Consider the following 19,253-nt stretch of genomic DNA (forward strand, 5'->3'; position numbering starts at 1 on the left):
GAGCCCACCGTAGAAGATGCTCAGTCCTCCCAGTCCCCACAGCAGGATGCAAGGGGTGACGGACTCATTTCCCCTCCACACTCAGCTTCTCCCATGACGATTCCCTGCCGCAGTGACCATGACACCGGCAGCGGGACATATATGTCCTTCATATATGGTCATGAACGGCGCTGGAGAAGTTCATTGGAGGGCTGGGCTGTGTCGGAGGGGAGATAGCTCCCGATAATGTCTCAAAAGGTGCTGCTGCTGCTTTGATTGGCTCCTCCTGCAGCTGGGTCGGCATCTGCAGAGATATATTACCCTCCCATCGTCGTTGTCCCCGTGAGTCCCCAGGAGCCGTGGCAGGGAGTGGGGCGCAGCAGGGCTGTGCCAGCAGGGCAGGAGGCTCAGGATGGGGATGGAGGCAGTCCTGTCCCCTCAGGAGCTGTGGCTGCTCCTCTGGGTGCAGCTGTGCAGGGGTAAGTGCCGGTTCCCTTGTCTCACAGCCCAGGGGCAGCAGTTACCAGCAGGGTCATCGGGATCCCTTTGGGAATGGGGTTTGTGCCCACAGAGAGAAGGGGCCTGGGCTGTCTGCATCCACAGGTGGCAGAGAAGTTTCCTTCCTGGGGTCTCCGGCCAAGCACAGGGGCTGGGCTGATGCCTGGGATGAGGAGGGGACATGGGCTACTTGGGATCATCTCGGTGCTCCCTGAGGACATGGGAAGCCCTGGGGGTGGTGTGGGTTTGGGTGGTGGCAGGGCAGGTGGTGGGCAGGGGAAGCTGTGGGCCTGGAGGCATGGGGCTTTCCAGGGTGTGCATGGCTGGGGAGGAGATGGTGCCCTGTGCAGGGCCTGGGGGCACGGTGTGTGGGCGGGCCTGGGCAGGGGGCTGTTGGAGTGGGAGGAGGTGCCGAGGGCTGTGGGGCAGTGAATGGCCCAGCAGGGCCGGGGTTGGCACCCGCAGCCTGCACAGCCCGTGGGGAGAGGAGGGACCCCCACACTTCCCCAGGGACAGCTCAGGGAGCAGAGGGCTCCCAGCCTGGTGCTGTGACTCAACATCCAGACCTGCAGTCTGGGGCTCGGCCCTCTCCTGACCGGTCCCGTGTTTTGGTGTTTGAAGGGGCTGCGGAGGTGAGGCTGGAGGCTGGCAGCGGGCGCTGTGCTGGGAGAGTGGAGGTGAAACACCAGGGCCAGTGGGGGACCGTGTGTGGTATCTCCTGGGACATGGACGATGCTGCAGTGGTTTGTAAGCAGCTGGGCTGTGGATCTGCTGTTGAAGCTCCTAACTACGCACACTTTGGGCCAGGATCTGGCCCCATTTGGATGGATGATGTTGACTGTGGTGGCACTGAGTCTGCCCTGTCTGACTGCACAAACCGTGGATGGGGTAAACACAACTGTGATCACAGTTGGGATGCTGGAGTGACGTGTTCAGGTAAGGGGTCAGCCTGTTCCCTACCTTTGAGGCCAGGATGCGGGAAGGGACGTGGCTGTGCCCTCAGGAAGAAATGAGCAGACACTGGATCAGGGCCCAGTGTGGCCAGTTGCAATGCTGAGCTGGGACATACGTTGCTGCTTCTGCCAGTGCCTGAGGAAAGCCCCGTGAGAGCCCACCCTGGGTAACTCGCACACCCTTCCTGGTCCCTGATGCGGCTCAGCCCAGACTCCTGGTGCCTGGGGCTCAGGTGAAACCCCCTCCCTGCCCCTTGGTGTCTGTTGGTGCCCATCTCTCTCCTCCCATTCAGCCAGGACCTGTCTGGCAGCACCGAGGACCAGGTGCAAACATGCCAGAGGCACTGAGAGCTGCTCACGTGGCCACCCACAGCCCCAGGGAAGGGCACAGAGTGGACGGGGACTTTTGGGGCTGAGCCTCCTGGCAGGCATGAGTGCCTTGGCCTAAGCAAAGGGGCTGCTCAGCAGGGGAGGAGCACTGGGCTTGGGCAGAGGAGCAGAGTGGCCCACGGCCACCTCATTCCTCTCCCAGGGTCACCCTGCGAGAGCCAGCCCACGTGGACATGGCCCCGTGCTGTCAGTGGTGACCTGCTGCCCAGCCTCTCCTGCCTGCCCCAGCCCCTGGCTGCCCTGTGCCACAGGGGATTTGCCAGCACTTTCTGGCTGTCCTCGGTGCCTGTCCTTGCACCAGGAGCTCGTGTCAGCGCAGGGCTGCTCCTCTGCCCGCTCTCCTGCCCTCTGCCTGGCCGTTGGTGGGGATGTGCGTGCCTGGCAGTGCACTCTGGCCCTGGCTGAGGACCCCCTCCCCGGGCAGGTGCCAGAGTGGGGGGCTGGCACAGACACTGACTGTACCTAGAGCTGTGCCATAGCTGTACCCCGTGAAATGGCCCATCTAACAGCAGTGCCCCAACAGCCTGACACTGCCCTGAGAGAAGGGTGTGTTTCTGGCGATTCCAAGGTGTTCCTCAGCCAGGCCCTGAGCTCAGTGGGCAGATCAGGCTGCAGCAGCCAACAGTGCCTTGGCCAGTCTCCCTGGGCCCCAAGTGCTCAGAGCGCTGCCAGGAAGCCCAGCGTCTCCAAAATGGCGGCAGTTTGTCTGAGCAGTGCCTACGGCTGGGGGTTTGGGAGAGAAGCAAGGCCACAAGTGCTGTGCTGATGTCTGAGGAGCGGCAGGGTGTCCCTGGTGTGTTTGAGCCATCAGCAGCCACTGGGAGCTGCTGGGAGGGTCGTGGAACTCTGTGCCTGTGGCCACCTTTCAGACCAGGTGGGACGTGGGCATGTAACTGCCAGAGGGCTCTGGGAACTCTCTGGGGTCTTTGCTTGCTCCAGGATTTGTCCAGCTGGTCGGAGGGGAGAGCCCCTGCTCAGGACGCGTGGAGATCCACAGTGGGAACCAGTGGAAACCTGTCTGTGACTCAGACTTTGGTCCCAAAGCTGCCGACGTGGTCTGCAGGGAGTTACAGTGTGGTGCAGCCCTGCCTGTGCCCACGGCAGCTGACTTTGGAGAAGGTGTTGGTGCCATGTGGGACAGAGAGCTGCAGTGTGTGGGGAATGAATCCTTCCTCATGTTCTGCCCCAGGGGATCCCCCCGAGACCAGCCCTGCACCCACACGAACGCCGCTGGTGTCACCTGTACACGTAAGGACTGAGGGTGGGGTGTTCCATATCTGGGGGTGTGCTGGGGCCAAGGGGAGCAGGGCAGGGACAGTGCCATGCTGTGCTGGGTGTGAGGACAGAAGGGGTGATGGGGTTGTCTGCAGCCCTAAAATCAGGCAGAAAGAGGAGAAAGGCAGGCGTTCTGCCAACTAAGTGAGAGTACAAGTCCACCCTCTCTCATTCTTCCCTGTTGCTGATGACACAGGGTTCAGGCTGGTGAACGGCAGCACGGCGTGTGAGGGGAGGGTGGAGGTCTATGTGCTGGGGACCTGGGGCACCCTCTGTGCCTCCCGCTGGGATCTCTTGGACGCCCACGTTCTCTGTCGTCACCTCGACTGTGGGTTTGCTGAGTCCATTCCCAGAGGAGGGCATTTTGGGAGAGGCACGGGACCTGTCTGGAGAGACTCATTCCACTGTGATGGGACTGAAGCCCACCTGGGACAGTGCCCAGTGACCGCCCTGGGGGCCTCACCGTGCTCCCATGAGAACGATGCCGCTGTCATTTGCTCAGGTGAGTGCTGGGACAGCGCTGTGTTAACTCCATTTGCCCCTTGGGTATGACATGGCCACCCAAAGCAGAGGACCCTATGACAGCAGCAGGGTGAATTTCTCCCTGGAGAAACCCTAGCTTCACCAGGAATGCTCTGGAGAGCTTTATCTGCTCAGACTGACCACTCTGATGTGTGAGAGCTGAGGACTGAACAGGGTCAGGCATCTCTGCTCCCCCAGAGCAGGGACTCAGGCCCTGGGGCCATCGTCAGGCCCAGGGTTCTCGGCTCTCCTGCTGCAGGACAGACCCAGGATGGGGCTGTGGGGCTCAGCTCCATCCCTCTGGCTGCAGGCAGCCCTGTCCCAGCCCCACAGAGACCCCCACAGAGCCCAATCCCACACCCGTGGGGGCTGCCCAGGTGCCCCCAGCAGCAGGCCTGGGTGTGAGCTGCAGAGCAGGGCTGGGCTTTGCCCTCGCTTCTGGTCAGCACAAGTCCCAATCCTGTCCTGTTTGATCGGGAAGGCCACCCTTGCTCTGCTCCCTGCCAGGGACACAGGCTCCCAGGCCCAGATGCCCAGGGATGCAGAGGGGCAGAGGCGTGGGTGCTCTGCCCCATGGCTCAGCAGTGCCAATGGCAGCGCTGAGGTGGGGCAAGGCTTGTCCTGGGGCTGCCTGTCCCCAGGCCACCGCCGGCTGCTGCTCCCTCCTGCGGGAGCTGCCCCATCTGCCTCAGCAGGGACGTGTTGGGTGGCTCTGCCCCACCAAGAGCCAAGAGAGTGTCTTGCTCAGGAAGGCTCAGGGACTGGGGAACCAAGCCTGTGGAAAGCTGCTCCTGAAGCTGACCGCAGGGGGCTGGGGGCAGGCGGGTGAGCTGCAGGGGGTTGTGAGGGTTGGAGAGCCTGGAGAGGTGCTGCAGGTTTGTGGGCTGTCTGGTGCTGCTGAGGGCTGGGGCATGGCTGCTCTCCCCAGGCCCAGGCAGCTCCACATCCCTGCGGCTGGTGGGTGGAGGGAGCCGGTGCGACGGGCGAGTGGAGATCTTGCAGCGCGGGACGTGGGGCCGAGTCCTGGATGAGCAGTGGGACATGCAGGAGGCCAGCGTGGTGTGCCGGCAGCTGCGGTGCGGAGAGGCAGAGAGAACCTACAACCCCCCGAAGCCTCAGAGAGGGACGGGTCCCGTGGGGCTGCGAGGGGTCCGGTGCGCAGGGCACGAGGCCAACCTGACCCTCTGCAACACCTCCGTGCCTGAGAGCGCGCTGGCAGCAGGGATTGCAGAGGACGTGGGGGTCGTTTGCTGGGGTGAGTGGCACTGCACAGGCCCCCCCAGGCTCTGGGCTGGGTGGGCAGCCGCCCCCTCATGGCAGCTGGGGTTTCTTCCTGCTGCAGGGAGCCGGCAGGTTCGGCTGGTGAACGGGCCCGGGCGCTGTGCTGGCAGAGTGGAGATCTACCACCAGGGCAGCTGGGGGACTGTCTGCGATGACGGCTGGGACCTGTCTGATGCCGCCGTCGTTTGCCAGCAGCTGGGCTGTGGAGGGGCGGTGGAGGCGGTTGGCTCCGCTCGGTTTGGGGAAGGCTCCGGTCAGATATGGCTGGAGAGCGTGAACTGCTCCGGGGCCGAAGCTGCTCTCTGGGACTGCCCAGCAGGGTCCTGGGGGCAGCACGACTGCGGGCACAAAGAGGACGCAGGAGTCGTCTGCTCAGGTCTGTGCTGGGAGCTGTGGTGGGAGCCCAGTGCCCGGGGAGGCCGGGAGGAGGGGAGATCCAGCAACGGCCGAGGCTGTCCCTGGCTGCCTCTGAGCCCCTGCCTGAGCCTGTCCTGGGGACACCCATGCACAAACCCCCTCGGTCCCACTGGGGGCCCCTTGGAAGCTGAGCTGTCGCCAAGGCTTAGCGGGGAGGGCATGGGTGTCTGTCCGTCAGGGACTTCTCTCTGCCCCTGGCAAAAGGGTGACTTGCTGGCCGTGCCTCTGCCTGGCTGAGGGCCTGGGGGGTGAAGAGGCTTCTCTGCTCCCATAGCCCCAGAGCAGCCTGTTCCCCTCTGGGGTCTTTCCTCCCAGATTTCATGGCCCTGAGGCTGCACAACAGCACCAACTGCTCCGGGCGCCTGCAGGTGTTCTACAATGGCACATGGGGGACCGTTTGCTCCAACTCAATGACTCCCCAAACGGTGTCGCTGGCATGCAAGGAGCTGGGCTGTGGGGATGGAGGGACCCTGGAAACACGCCTGCCCTATGGTAGGGTGTCTGGCCTCACCTGGCTGGATCGCGTGGAGTGTGGGGAGAGACACAGCTCCTTCTGGCAGTGTCCTTCTGCTCCCTGGGACCCACAGTCGTGTGATGACCTGCGAGACGAGACCCACATCACCTGCAATGGTAATTCGGAGCTCCCCGGGCAGCAGCATCCCCCCAGGTCCTGCTCCCTGCTGGGCACAGTCAAGCACAGAGACGGGGCCCTCAGGGGCTTTTACTTTACGTGCCAGACCCTGCTGCTTGTGGTGGCACAAATGGGACTTCAGCTCTCAGAGCCCCACACATTCCCCTGGAGTTGTCATGCAGGCTCCCAGCAGCGCCCGGGGGAGGCAGAGGTGTCTGCAGGCAAGGTCTCAGAAGAGACCAGCCAGGGCTCCAAGGAGCGTCCCCTCCATGGACGCCCTCCTGCTGCTCTGTGAACCAGGGTCCCTCTGGGGCTGAGCAGTCAGGGTCCCCCACATTGCCGTGCGTGTCCCCTGAAGGACTGGGGTTCAGCTGCTGCCATGAGCGAGGCAGCACGGGGAGGCGTGAGCAGAGCTCAGCCCCACGCTCTGCTGCACGACCCCCTTCAGCAGCCCCTTCACCGCAGCATTTCCTTCTGCAGGGAGACGGCCAGAAACACCCCCGGCCCTGGGGACCGTGTGCCCAAACTCCACGAGCTGCACAGGTAGCTGCTCCTCTGCATGCCCCTCTGGCCTGGCAGGGCTCTGCCTGCTGTCCCGGTGCCCTGGGAGGTCTCTGCCTTCTCCAGACAGGGAGAAGATTCGTGCCGTGGGAGGCGAGAGTGGGTGCTCGGGCAGAGTGGAGGTCTGGCACCGCGGCTCCTGGGGGACGGTGTGCGACGACTCCTGGGACATGCAGGATGCTGAGGTGGCCTGCAGGCAGCTGGGCTGTGGCCCCGCGGTGTCTGCCCTGGACGAGGCTGCGTTTGGGGAGGGGACGGGCCCCATCTGGCTGGAGCAGGTGGAGTGCCGGGGGACAGAGCCATCTCTGCAGGACTGCTGGGCTCGGCCTGGGGACAGCGGTGCCTGCCGGCACAAGGAGGATGCTGCCGTGCGCTGCTCCGGTGAGCGGCAGGGCTGGGACCCTTGCTGGAGCTCTTGGCAGAGCTCCTGAGAGCAAGGCCGTCCTTGTGGAGCCTGGGAGCCTGGTGCCAAGTGGGCAGCAGCCTCTGTGGGGCTGGATGTCCTCTGGCTTCTGCCTGCAGGGCCCTGCAGCCCCCAGGGGCATCTCCTGGGCTACCTGCGCCATGCTGCCCAATAGCCAGAGCAGGGCCCTGGGCTCTGTCCTGGCCACCCTGACCAGTTTTGCAGGAGGGGCAATTTGGGTGCGCTGTGTCAGGGATACATGCACATACACACAGATGACGTGTGAGAGAGGAAGCTCCCTGGTACCTGCACACCCACCCTCTCAGCCCAGCTCTCCTTCTCCTCTTCTACAGCTGCACCCATGAGAGCAGCACCTACGCTCCAACCAGGTAACCTCTCCTCCGCGCTGGCATTGCATCTTCTCAGGGCCAGCTGTGACCCATGGCGGGAGGGAAGAGGCTCCTTGCCGGGATGTGAAACTCCAGGCACTGGGATAGCAGTGGGGTGGGGGCATTGGGGAGGGCTGGCATTTCCCCATCAGGGTGGGAGCTTCTTCATCACTCACTCCTGGGGTTGTGTACCCCTGGTGTAATGGGGTCAGTACTGGGGTGTCCCAGCCCCCCACCTCTCCCAGGCCTGGTGCTACCCTTTTTGTGCTCCTGCCATGCAGATCCCACCCGGGGCCGTCCGACCGTCAGCGGGAGAGTCTCATTGCCCGTCATCATCTGCATCATCCTGGGGGCCCTTCTCTGCCTTGTCCTGGCCCTCCTGGCCGGGCAAGTGCGAAGCGCTAGGGCTGGGCGCGGAGGTGGGTGGTGGGGAAAGGTGCCTCCTGGCAAGGCCAGGGGTGCTGTGAGGTGTGAGTGAGTGGCACAGGCAGAGCTGGGGGGATAAGGGTGTGTGCTGCCTTCATTCCCATGCACTGCCTCCTTGACTGCCTGACCATGGGCCACCAGCAGCAAGGGGCAGAGAGAGTCCAGACATGGGGGGAGGTAGGCATGTGTTGAAGACAGAAATTTCGGAGCTGGGGTGAGGGAGATGGGAGCAGAAGGAGGACAGAGGAGGACATCACACTGGCAGCGCTCTGGGCAGGTGTGGAGGGGGCTGTGGGGCAGGGGAGATGCCAGGAGGAACGCAGGGCAGCAGGGTCGATCCCCATGGTTTCAGGCCCCCAGGCTGTTCCTCTGTCCAGCCCTGACCTCCCCCCAGGATCCATGGGCTGTATTGGGGCGATAGCCTTTTGCTGCCTCAGGGGACCAAAGCTGAGGGAGCAGAGCAGGATCCCGTCCTGTCTCTGCCTGTCCCTGGGCCAGCCCTGCTGCTGTCCACAGGCTCTGGGAGAGCTTCGGAGCCCTTCCCTGAGGCCGTGTATGAGGAGATCGGTTACAGCCCGGCGTGGGAGAAGCAGGCGAGGTTCAGTGGCTCAGGTGGGTGTGGGTTCCTCCCGGGGGCACATCTGCCAGGCTCTTCCCCCTCACCCCCACCCATGGCTGACCCCTGCAGTCCCCTGGCCCCTGGTCCCTGCAGTGCTGAGGCTGTGGGGGCTGTGGGGAGAGCAGCCAGGTCCTGGGCCCAAGAGAGGAGCTTCCTCCCCACCAGTTCTTCCCGTCCCAGCTGGGGACAGCCCCTCTCTGCCTGTCCCTGCACCCCTCTGGGACACCTGAGGGGGGAGGGAAGGGGCTGTCCCGGGGCAGCTCTGGGAGCCCCTTTGAGACAGGGTTTGTCCCAGGGGAGCAGGGTGAGTCCTGAGCCCTTTCCCCACTCAGCCCTGCCTCTGTGGGTCCCCTGTCCCCAGCAGCACTGACCACAAGCCTGGTCAGCAGAGTGCACTCCCCTAACACCCGCTGCGCCTCTCTCCAGGCTCCTCTTCAGAGGGGTCCCTGACCAAGCTGCAGCCCTACCCCGGGGACAGCAAGGAGGAGGATGGTCCGGGATCAGCAGCAGGTAATAGGGTGCGGGAAGGAGTGGATCTCTCCTCCCTGCAGACATGGGAAGAACAGCGGTGTCACTGAGTGTCTCTGTGGGAGTTGGGGAGGACATGGGGCTGTCTCCTGTGGTGCTGCCAACACCGGTGTCTGAGCCCCATGTCCCTGCGCATCCTCCCATCCTCTGCTCTGCAAATGTATCTTCTCCCTGTCACCAGCTCCCCTCTCCTTTCAGACGTCCCTGTCCTGCCTGGAGGTGACCCAGCGGATGGCTATGATGATGCCAGGGAGGTTTCTGAGCCTGGGGAGGATCGTGCCCCTGGGCAGGGAGACTGGGAAATGGGCAGGGCACCAGAGGAGGCAGCAGGACCCAGGGATGCACCTGGAGGTGAGAGGGAAAGAGAGCGCTGCCGGATCCTGGGCTGCCATCCCTGGTGCCGGATGAATCGTTGTACTGAAAGGCCCAAAATTTTGGGATGAGGGATTGTGCCCCCGGAATTTTCCTTGGGGACCCGGGGGTGGGAGAGGGAGCTGAACGTCTCAGGACTGGTGAGGAGAAGGGAGGAAGGTGATGTACAGAGCAGGAGGGGCACCCCATGGGGTGAACGTGCAATGCCTGCCTTGCTGCTTGCAGGGGCAAAGCTGTGCTCCCAGAGACGTGCTGGGGCCCCTGGAGCTGAGGGAGATGCCTGGTCCCTGTCCCCAGAGAGTACAGGCTATGACGATGCTGAAGAGGTGTCTCTGGCACATCCCCCTGAGGACACACAGGCTGTGCCACCGGAGCTCAGTGCACAACAGTCCCTGAGCCCCGCGCCAGGAGAGCCCGTCCCTGCCATGCAGCTGGGTGCAGCCAGGAGGGAGGAGAGGTCTGTGCAGCTGGGAGAGCCGTGAGCACCAGGGAACCGTCTCCCTTTTCCCACGGGCAGCAGAAACAGCCGGGCATTTCCTCTCTTTTTATTCCGCTGTTTTTGCATCGTGCCTCCACATTTGTTCTTATTAAAAGCCTTTAGGGGTTTGAGCCAGAGCTGGTGCTTGCCTGGCCCGATGTCAGGGTGTCTCCCTGAGGCTGATCTGGAGGAGCGGAGCACAAAGACATGGTGGTGGGGAAGGGGCACATCTCAGGGATAGACAGCAATCTTGGGGTCAGATTGAGGGGCTGTGAGAGCCCCTGGTCCCTGGGGAATATTCCTGCTGAGAGAGACATTTCCATCCTGCCAGCCACAGTTTCCAGCCAAAATGTCTCTCTCCAAGGTCCCGTGAGTGCCCATCTCTTCACCTCGGGGTTCCCCAGCTGCTCTTTCCCCCAGGTCCTGCCTGGGCTCATTGGTCCCACGCAGAGAGGCCACGACAGAGCTGCTGTGTTTGGTGAGCCCTGGGCTGTGGCCTCGCAGAAGTTAGCCCTATGGTGGCCGCAGTACCCTGGACACCCTGGCCACCCCCAGGGGGTATCACGGCCCGTTGATCACCTCCCACAGTGGTTAGGAGGCAGCTCTGCTCCTACTGCCCTGGCACAGGTTGCAGAACCACTTGCTGGGGCACACGTGGCTGGGATTGCCCCTTTTCTGGTTCTGCCAGGACTCCAAACTCCGTGCACTGTTCCTGCTGCCTTGGGCCCTCACAGACCCTGAGCACTCCTGTCACAGCCCCAGAACTGCCTCCTTCCTGGGCAGGGGCTGTAAGGCCCCACGGCAGCCCTGGGACCCCGTCCTCCTGCTGTGGTCTAGCCCCCTCCCCTGCCCTCCTGCTGCTTCGCCAGGGGTGAGAGTGAGGGTTTGTGTCGGGGCAGTACCTGTGTGCAGGTGCAGGGGGGTGGAGGGACCTTTCCCTCAGCGCTGTGACAGGCAGAGGATGGAGAGCCCAGGGGCAGGATGAAAGGATCCCCAAGAGATGTGGACTTGTGCCCAAAGCCATCACCCAGCCCCTGGCCTGGAGAAGGGCCTGTCTGGGAGGATGCTCACATGGGCACGTTTCCTCAGCAGACGGCTTTTTGTGTCCCTCCCCTAAGCAGGCACTGCGGGGATCTGAACCAAGGTTCTCTCACTTTTGTCTGGGGCTTTCACCCTAGAAGAGCAACTTCTCACACAGGAGTCGGGTGGGGACAAGGGTTTGGCACTTGTGCAGGAACCTGGAGCCCAAACTGCCCTCCCTGCTCCCGCTCAAGGATCTCCACAGCCCTCTGACTCTTCCCCAACAGGCTCCTCTGCTGCTGTCTGCAAGGTGTGTTGGTGTCCATGGCAGGGCTCCCTGCGGGAAGCAGCCACAGCTCGTTACCACTGCAAACAGCAGGATCCATAACCAGAGCAGAAGAGGGGAGGAGGTGGCTGTTGCCATCAGCCTCTCCCACAGCAGTGTTGCCCCATTCCCTGCTGGGAGCTCCTCCAGCCCTGGGGTGACCCTAGGGGGCCCAGGGGGAGCCCAGGCTCACACACCCCTCTGCCCTGGTCCCGAGAGCTTTCCTGCTGGCAGCCCCTGGTCCCAAGCCAGCCCCTCCACCCCCAGCCCTGGGCCCATCTCTCCCTGTGGAGATGCAGGGCTGGAGCCTGCCCCGGTGGGGGTTTCCCATGGGATGGAGGCTGTGTTTGCAGTGCCCATGTGTGTCACCCATCCCCTTGGGGGTCTCGCCCTGGAAACACTGCTCTCCTGTGGATGTCCCACAATCGTGCTCTGCCCAGCGTGGGGCAGCAGTGCAGAGGGTTGGGGTCTCACTGTCACACCCTCGGGTAGGTCCTCGGGAGCTGCAGGAGCAAGCCCAGACCTGGGGCACAGTGCTGATCCTGCCTTGCTCCAGAGCACAGACCCAGCCTGCAGGGCCAGATTGTTCAGGCCCCAAAATGCCATGAAACGGGCTCTCTCTGCTCAGGTGTGCAGAAGACGGCATTTGAGCCCTCCTGAGATGGGGGAAGTCCAGACTGCCTCTCCACTGGGGCCTGATCCTGGCACAGGGCTGTACTACAGAGCACTGCCCCTCCACGTCTCTGCAGGGCAATGGGGCAGAAGCAGGCTCTTGCTGCAGGCGCTGCTCCCACGCTCTGGCCCACCCTGGGGTGTTTTGATGGAGAGGAGTAAACCCCTTCCCTTGAGCCTCCTCTGCCCCCCCAGGGCTACAGCCCTCTGTGTCACATCTGTCCCCAACTGCACAGCAGGAGCCGAGCAAGAGGCTGAGGGAAATGCCCTCCCTGGGCTGAGGTGCCCCCAGGCTCTGATGGCAGCCCAGGGCATGCGGTGGAGGGGACAGAGGGGCAGAAAGCTCACAGCCCCTCATCCAGGCACTGGGCCTCCCCCCTGCACCCCTCTGCCCCCCAGCATCCCTGCAGGTGGGGGGAAGGGCAAGCTTCCCTCTCCCTGGGGCTAAGGGTGTCTGTGGCAGGGTGGGTGAGCATGGTCAGCTGTTAACTGAAAGGCCGATGGTTTGGACACACGCAGGGGTGGTGTCCTCGTGGTGCTACAGCTGGGGCAATTGTGTCGCCCAGTGCCATAGATTTGCTCCCCACTGAGCCCCTGCCTGGCAGAGAGGGCTTGGGGGAATCAAAACCAGACCGCAGTCACCGTGACCTTCTGGAGTGGTGGAGTGGAGGAGGTAAGAGGATGCACTGCTCATCCAGTCTGCTTTGCACACATGGCCCCAGGGCCCAGCCTTCTCAGTGACTCTCCTGTTCTTGCTCAGGAACAACCTAGAAGGACTCTTTTGGAGCAGTGAGAGTCCTGCAGGCTCTGTCCCTACAGCCAAGCATTTTCAAGCTCGTGCTCAAAGCTGGCCAGACAGTAACCTTGCTTGGACAGAGAGTCTCTCCCTCTCCCAGTCCTCTCACTTGCACTCAGTCATGAAAAAAGCCAAACTCCTTTGGAGGTGCTGGACAGCTGGAGAGCACCAGCTGAATGATCCCCAGCACGGCTTTGTCAGCTGTCCTGGGCACATGAGAGGTCTTACTGGGACAGAGCTCCCTCCGGAGGGAGGATGCCGCCATTGAGGCCTCAGCTCCAGGGAGTGCGTCTCCCTGGGACTGCAGGGATGGTGGCCTTGGTCTGGGAAAGGGGGTCCAGGTGAAGGAGGTGTGTGAGGATGGGACCAGTCTGTGCACCACTGAGAATGACAAAGAGGAGAGAGACAGGGTCTTTGCAGAGACCCCGCAGAGGAGAGATCTCGATCCCTGTGGAGCAGGGAAGGAGGGACAGCTGGAGACCACCCCGGAGGAGCACTGAAGGGAGAGTCCTGACCTGGGGGAGGCTGGGGCCTGTTGGTGCTGGAGGAAGGCTCCTTCTAAGCCACAGATCTACAGCTACAGAGCCGCGATGGTGCTCTGGCAAGAGGTGAAGGAGCAAGCAGGGCTGGGGCAGGCTGGAAGAAGGCAAATGGGCTTTGCAAACATGGAAGGGAGAAAATGATTGCTGAAGCCTGCAGCTGAACTGGGGACCTTGAGATCTTCAGTCTAACGCTCTCCCAGCTGAGCTACTTCAGCCCTGCCTTGCCCCATTCTAACCCTTGTCCCTGTGGCAGCGGTGCCAGGCCACAGGCTGACACACAGGAGGAGGCTCCTCAGGGAGGTTCCCAGGGAAAAGCTGTGCCCAGCCTCAGGCAGAGGGGACCTGGCCCCTCCCTGCCTCCGAGGCCCCGTGGGCTCCAGGTTTGGTGGAGGCCAGCTCGCACTGGCTGTGCCAAGATGTGTGGGGGCCTTGTACAAATGTGACAGTGGCAAAGGTAAGTGGGCAGGCCAGGCATGGGCAGCTGCAAAGGCTAAAGGTGGAAGAATTGTGGGACTGGTGGAAGACCTTATCTCCTTCCCCATGGAAGGCCTCCCTCCCACCACCCTTTTTTCCCCAGCTCAACTTCACCCCTTTGTTCCCAACTCTTCTACCCCTCAGCAGGGCAGGGGGATGGGGAATGGAGGCTGTGGTCAGTCCAGAACAGTTCCTCTCTGTGGCTCCTTCCTTCTCACACTCTTCCCATGGGGTCCGTCTTGTGGGCTACAGTCCTTTGAGATGAACTTGCTCCAGCATGGGCTCTCCTCAAGCCACCATTCTTGCAGGAAACATCCTACGTCTCCAGGCTTGGGTCCTCCACAGACTGCAGGGCTTACCTTCTCCACCGTGCTCTCTGCCATGGGCTGCAAGGAACCTGCTCTGGTGCCTGAAGCACCTCCTTCTTCACCAACCGTGGTGCCTGCAGGGCTGTTTCTCCCACTATTGTTTCCCTCACTCCTCTCCCACTTTGGCAGTTGTGACCTTTCTTAAATACACTTTCACAGAGGTTCCACCATCCTCGTTGATGGGCTCAGCTTTGGCCAGCGATGGGCCTGTTTGGAGCTGGCTGGAAGCAGCTCTGCCTGGCATGGAGGCAGCCCCTGGTCTCTTCTCACAGACACCACCCCTGCAGCCCCCCCGCTACCAAAACCTGCACCTGGACACCAAGACACAGTGTAAAGCTTTGCCTTGCTAAATGACGTCCCCTGCTCTTCCCTCACCCACAAATACAGTTTACTCGCTGGGGAAGAAGAGAGAGAAGCAGAGAAGGCCTTGATGCCGTGCAAACCCAGTTCAGCACTAGCTACAACATTGGGGTGTTGTCAACACTGGTTTGGTCACAACTCCCAAACATAGCACCATACGGGCTGATATGAAGAAAATCATCTCCATCCCAGCCAAAAGCAGTACAATGTGCCTGGAAATACAGTTTCCAGCATTCGCTGCTCTATCACCTTGCCAGGGAGAGAGGTGAGGCTTAGTGGCCTGTAGTTCCCTGGGTCCTCCTTCTTGCTCTTCTTGAAGATAGGACTGACATTTGATTTCCTCCACTCTTCGGCCACTTCCCCCAGTTTCGATGACTGGTAAAAGATTATCGAGAGTGGCCTCGCAATGACATCTGCACGCGTGGCTGCATCCCCTCAGGGCCCAGAGACTTCGGTATGTCCAGTTTGCTTACGTATTCCCTGACCTGATCCTCTTGCACCATGGCTGCCTGGCTCCTGACTGGTCTCTTGGACCTGGATTGCTGAAGGCCTGTCTTGCCAGTAAAGGAGGAGGTGAGGAAGGCATTCAATGCCATGGCAACGAAGCTGGTGAAGGGTCTATAGCACAAGTCTTATGAGGACCGGCTGAGGGAACTGGGGTTGTTTAGTCTGGAGAAGAGGAGTCTGAGGGGAGACCTTATTGCTCTCTACAACTACCTGAAAGGAGGTTGTTGCAGGGTGGGGGTCGGTCTCCTCTCCCTATTAACGAGTGTTAGGATGAGAGGAAATGGCCTCAAGCTGCGCCAGGGGAGGTTTAGGTTAGATATTAGGAAAAACTTCTTCACCAAAAGGGTGCTCAAGCATTGGAACAGGCTGTCCAGGGAAGTGGTTGAGTCTCCATCCCTGCAGGTATTTCAAGAACGGATAGATGTGGTGCTCGAGGACATGGTATAGATGGACTTGGCAGTGATACGGTTGGACTCGATGATCTTAAGGGTCTTTTCCAACCTTGACGATACTATGATTCTATGATTCTATGGCCTTTCCCATGTCCTGTGTCAATAAGTCCCCCACCTCCTTCAGCAATGGACCCACTGTTTTTAGAGCTTTTGTCAGCTCTGTCAGTGCAGAAACCCTTCCTCTTGCCATTAACATCCTTCATGAGGTTCACTTCTACTTGGGCTTTGGTTTTCCAGACTGCGTCTCTGCATGCTTGGACAGTCTCTCTGTATTCCTCCCAGGTTACCTGTCCCTGCTTCCAACCTCTCCATGCTTCCTTTTCATGTCTGAGTTTGGCCAGGAGGTCCTTGTTCCTCCATCCAGGCCTCCTGGCATTTTTGCCTGACCACCTCTGGCACCTCCAGTGTCACCAGGTGTTTGTGTTTGAACAACTCCCTCCTGGCCTCTGCCCCCAGTAATGAGCATGGGAGCTGAGACAAGGAACTCACATGCAGGAGCCTATTTTGTGCACCTGTGTGAACTGAGGCAAGAAGAAACCCACCACCTGTGGGGTTGTGGCAGGCATGGGATAAAGTTTAGTCCCCTTCTAGCCCCAGGCCTACAAACCCAGAAGGAGATACCTCGACTGACTCAGCTGAATCCCTTCCCTCAGCAGGGCTAAAGGAGATCATTCCCTGTCCCTCTCTGGGTGTCCTGTCTAATGATGGGAAAAGAAAACGTGATTTTCATGTGCAACTCTTTTTGCTGACAGGAGAAATGCCACTGCTGGGAGTAAGTGTCTCTCCCCAGCTAAGGGAGGGAACATCGATGATTCCTTCAGGCTGTTTCACAGCAGGTTCCCCTGGAGCCCCAGGGACACCTGGAGGGAGCCCAGAGGGGGCAGAGAAAGTGCTGCCTTGGGCTGGTCCTGTGCTGCTGAGCTGGGCTGGGCTCCTGGGATGGAGGGAGCTCCTGGCAAGAGGGCAGTGCTGCAGAGAGACAGCTCTGCCCAGGAGCAGCTCCTCTGCAAAGCAGAGCAGGGCTGAGGGCACTGCCTGCAGTCACCAAAGGGAGAGGAGCAAGGCAGAGAGAGGTTAACGTTCGTGTGGGGTGAGAGGATGCAGAGAGCTGACTGGGGGAGAAATCTTCACAGCCCTCTGCACAGAAAGTCTCTGGCTGCAGGACAATGTGGATGAGTATCCTGGAGGGTTGTCCTAAAACTCAGGCATCCCACAGCCTGTAGGATCTTTCCGGAGGACTCTCACAGTTTCCCTAGTGTAGAGGAGAAGGACATGCTCCAGAGCAGGGATTCCCTGCTTCACCATCAGAGGGACAGGGCACAATGGCTGCCTTCTCCTGGGGATGGCTGCAGGGGTGTGAAGGGGTGCCCAGAGCTGTCCTTCCAAGCAGGGTCCCTATGTCCCCAGGGGGCTGTGTGCTGGGGCAGGGTCTCTGCCACCCTCCAGGGTCAGCACTCGTCCTGCCCAGGGAGCTCCCCACGGCACTGCGGGGAGAAGCTGTGGGTGGAAGGGGCGACCCCCAGCAGGGCAGGGCAGGGTCCTTCTGCTGGTGAGAGGCTGCTGCATGGGTGAGGGCTGCTCACAGCTCCAGGTCACCCCCAGGACATTTCTGAGGGGCCTTTGGAAGAAGGACATCAAGGCAGCATTTACCTGTGTTGTGGTTTAACCCCAGCCAGTGACTAAGCCCCTCACAGCCGCTCGCTCACTCCCCCTGCCCCAGCAGGATGGGGCAGAGACTTGGAAGGGTGAAAGTGAGAAATCTCGTGGGTGTAGATAAGAACAGTTTAATAACGGAAATAAAAATAGTAATAGTAGTAGCAGCAATAATAATAATAATAATAATTTAGTCCCTCACAGCACCCCTGGCCCAAACCAGCTAAATTGTGCTCAGTAGGCGGAGGCCAGGCCCCAGCACGGTGCGACAAGCGGTGCCTCTTTGGCATAGCCAAGGCCAGGGCACCCTTTTTTCAAACGTTCTGGCACTTCATCAGGATCCTGCACTTGTTTGTGTTGAAGTCCCAGACCGTCAAAGGTGACAACCCTTCTAGGTACCTGCCCATATTCTCCAACATGCCTTGAAACCCGTAACCACGCTGCCTCGGGGCCTGGGTGTTGCTCCAAAATAGTGGTTAACTTTAGAGAAAGCTGAAAAACTAGTCTTGAGAAGTACCAATAGGAGTACTTTGGTTCCCCAAGGATGTCCAAGATACTGAAGAGCTCTTGTACCGAGGGAGAAAACATCTGCCACGCAGGGAAAGGTGGTGAAGGTGCCAGTCTGTGTTTCCTCCACCAAAAAGCTCTCGGAGGAGAAAAGGTGAAAAGTGTAATTGTTGATTGTCTCCATGAGATGGTTCCCAAAGTAGAGTAGTGTCATCAGTGCAGAGCTCAAAGACCAGATTAAGCTCAAGGCCACTGCTTTTATATATATATATACCTGCCAGGTTTATATACCTGCCAGAGAAAGCACCACCAAGCGCTACAGAGCACAGCAAACAGCAAAAGCCAAAGCCAGCCTGTAACATGTACAACAAAAACGGGAGCATGGCACAGATCAGATAAACTAAAGTTGGGGACAGAGGAGTCAATATGATAACCAGCAACTGTTCAACAGCTATCGCAATTATAAGTTCCCTCTACTACACTCTGGTCAAATCTGTGGTTAACTCTATCCCAGCCAAAAGCAGTACAGCAGGACAGAGACCCCCTGCTGAGTCCTGTCCTTCCCCCCCCCCTCCGCAGGTACTAAGGGAACTGGAGGGTACTGGGAGATGGGAAGCAAGACGTGACCATGGGGAAAACAAGGCCCCCAGTGTCCGTCTGTCCCCACGAACGTGCCTGCCAGTGCTGCAGAGCGGTCTCTCCCTTCTCCTTCTAACCCTCCCATCCCTTCTCCTCCCCTTTTGTGCCTGCCTCTGTTGGTCTCTCCCTCCCTGCCTCCATCCCTGGGTTTCCTACGATGGGGCAGGGGAAGATGTATCTCCAAATGGGAGAGGGGAGAGCTGGGCTCATAGCTTAGGCTCCCACCCTGTATACCTAGGCAAGATGGACAGATAAACCAAGTGTTCCCACCAAAGAAGAAGTAGCACAATCACTTTTCTTTTTCTCCCCTTTCTCTCTCTAAAACAACGGCATACCTTTTGTAGGTATCCTGTAGGCAGGTCAAAGCCTGAGGAGAACAACCTTGCTAAAACTTTATTTGGGAAATAAATGTGGTCCAAAGTCCACTGCCTCACAGAAGCGACTGCAGGAAAAACAGAGAAACTCCCAGAAGTGCTCTCAGCCCTGCTCGGAGAAGGCGGAGAGAGATTAGCTACAGTTTAGACCAGCCCTGTAAAGTCTCCTGTCCATCTCTTGGTCAAACCGGCAACCTCGTGACATTTTACTTTTTCAATACGCTACTGCTGCAAAACCATGAGCACGTCCTTTTAGATACCATTAAATCAGCAGATGGCATCTTCCTGAGGAGCACCTTTAATGTTAAGTGGCTATCAAACGCCATCCACCTGATTTGCATTTATCTCAAAGGCAGCCTTGACCCCTCCTAAGTCAGTATTCCTCAATTATGACAGTGCATACAATCCATCAATTCTTTTAAAAATAACTTCAGAATACAAATAGCGCACAGCGGATTTAAACATGATAGATAACACCGTGTAACTTGGCTATCTAATAAATAGCGCAAAAGCAGAAGCAGTCAAACTGAAAATCTTCCAGGTGACTGCCTGCCCTTTGGGCAATTTCCAAAGCAAATACTCGAGTCATTGCCTTAAATCTTTTCGCAACCGATCCACAACAGATCTCTTATTTATAGTTAGTGTCCCGTAAAGATACAACCATATCCCTAACCCTTAAAAATGACATAGAATGTCAGTGAAGAATCTGAGCCATCTACAGTTCTCGTGAACCACTTACCAGTGTTTTTTTATTTCTTTGAAGCCGTGGCAGGAGCGTGTATCATCATCAGAACAAAACCAGTGACACCTTGGATTCACTGCCACGCAGGCAAACCTCCCGC

General features: G+C 59.6%; 1 protein-coding gene across 1 annotated transcript; it reads left to right on the top strand.

Moving 5' to 3' along the window:
* The first annotated feature begins 2,906 nt into the window (after positions 1-2,906).
* LOC148056786 (scavenger receptor cysteine-rich domain-containing protein SCART1-like) lies at positions 2,907-9,829 on the top strand. The gene is made up of 13 exons (XM_087748105.1): positions 2,907-3,068; positions 3,292-3,597; positions 4,546-4,872; positions 4,960-5,274; positions 5,631-5,945; positions 6,427-6,489; positions 6,574-6,888; positions 7,264-7,299; positions 7,581-7,718; positions 8,242-8,337; positions 8,771-8,854; positions 9,071-9,223; positions 9,542-9,829. Exons 1-13 carry the CDS (start codon positions 2,951-2,953, stop codon positions 9,724-9,726), a joined length of 2,451 nt encoding a protein of 816 aa, XP_087604231.1. The 5' UTR covers positions 2,907-2,950; the 3' UTR covers positions 9,727-9,829.
* Positions 9,830-19,253: the final 9,424 nt, after the last annotated feature.

Source organism: Nipponia nippon, unplaced genomic scaffold (assembly GCF_047370975.1).
Source record: "Nipponia nippon isolate SJK-2023a ecotype South Korea unplaced genomic scaffold, ASM4737097v1 scaffold_113, whole genome shotgun sequence".
NCBI classification, from domain to species: domain Eukaryota; kingdom Metazoa; phylum Chordata; class Aves; order Pelecaniformes; family Threskiornithidae; genus Nipponia; species Nipponia nippon.

What these genes read in the sequence shown, in the direction of transcription:
- LOC148056786 (XM_087748105.1), top strand. Translation starts at nt 2,951, where the DNA reads ATGTGGGACAGAGAGCTGCAGTGTGTGGGGAATGAATCCTTCCTCATG. An exon ending in CGCTAGGGCTGGGCGCGGAG is followed by an intron (nt 7,719 to 8,241) that starts GTGGGTGGTGGG and finishes TGCTGTCCACAG; the next exon opens with GCTCTGGGAGAGCTTCGGAG. An exon ending in ACCCAGGGATGCACCTGGAG is followed by an intron (nt 9,224 to 9,541) that starts GTGAGAGGGAAA and finishes CCCTGTCCCCAG; the next exon opens with AGAGTACAGGCTATGACGAT.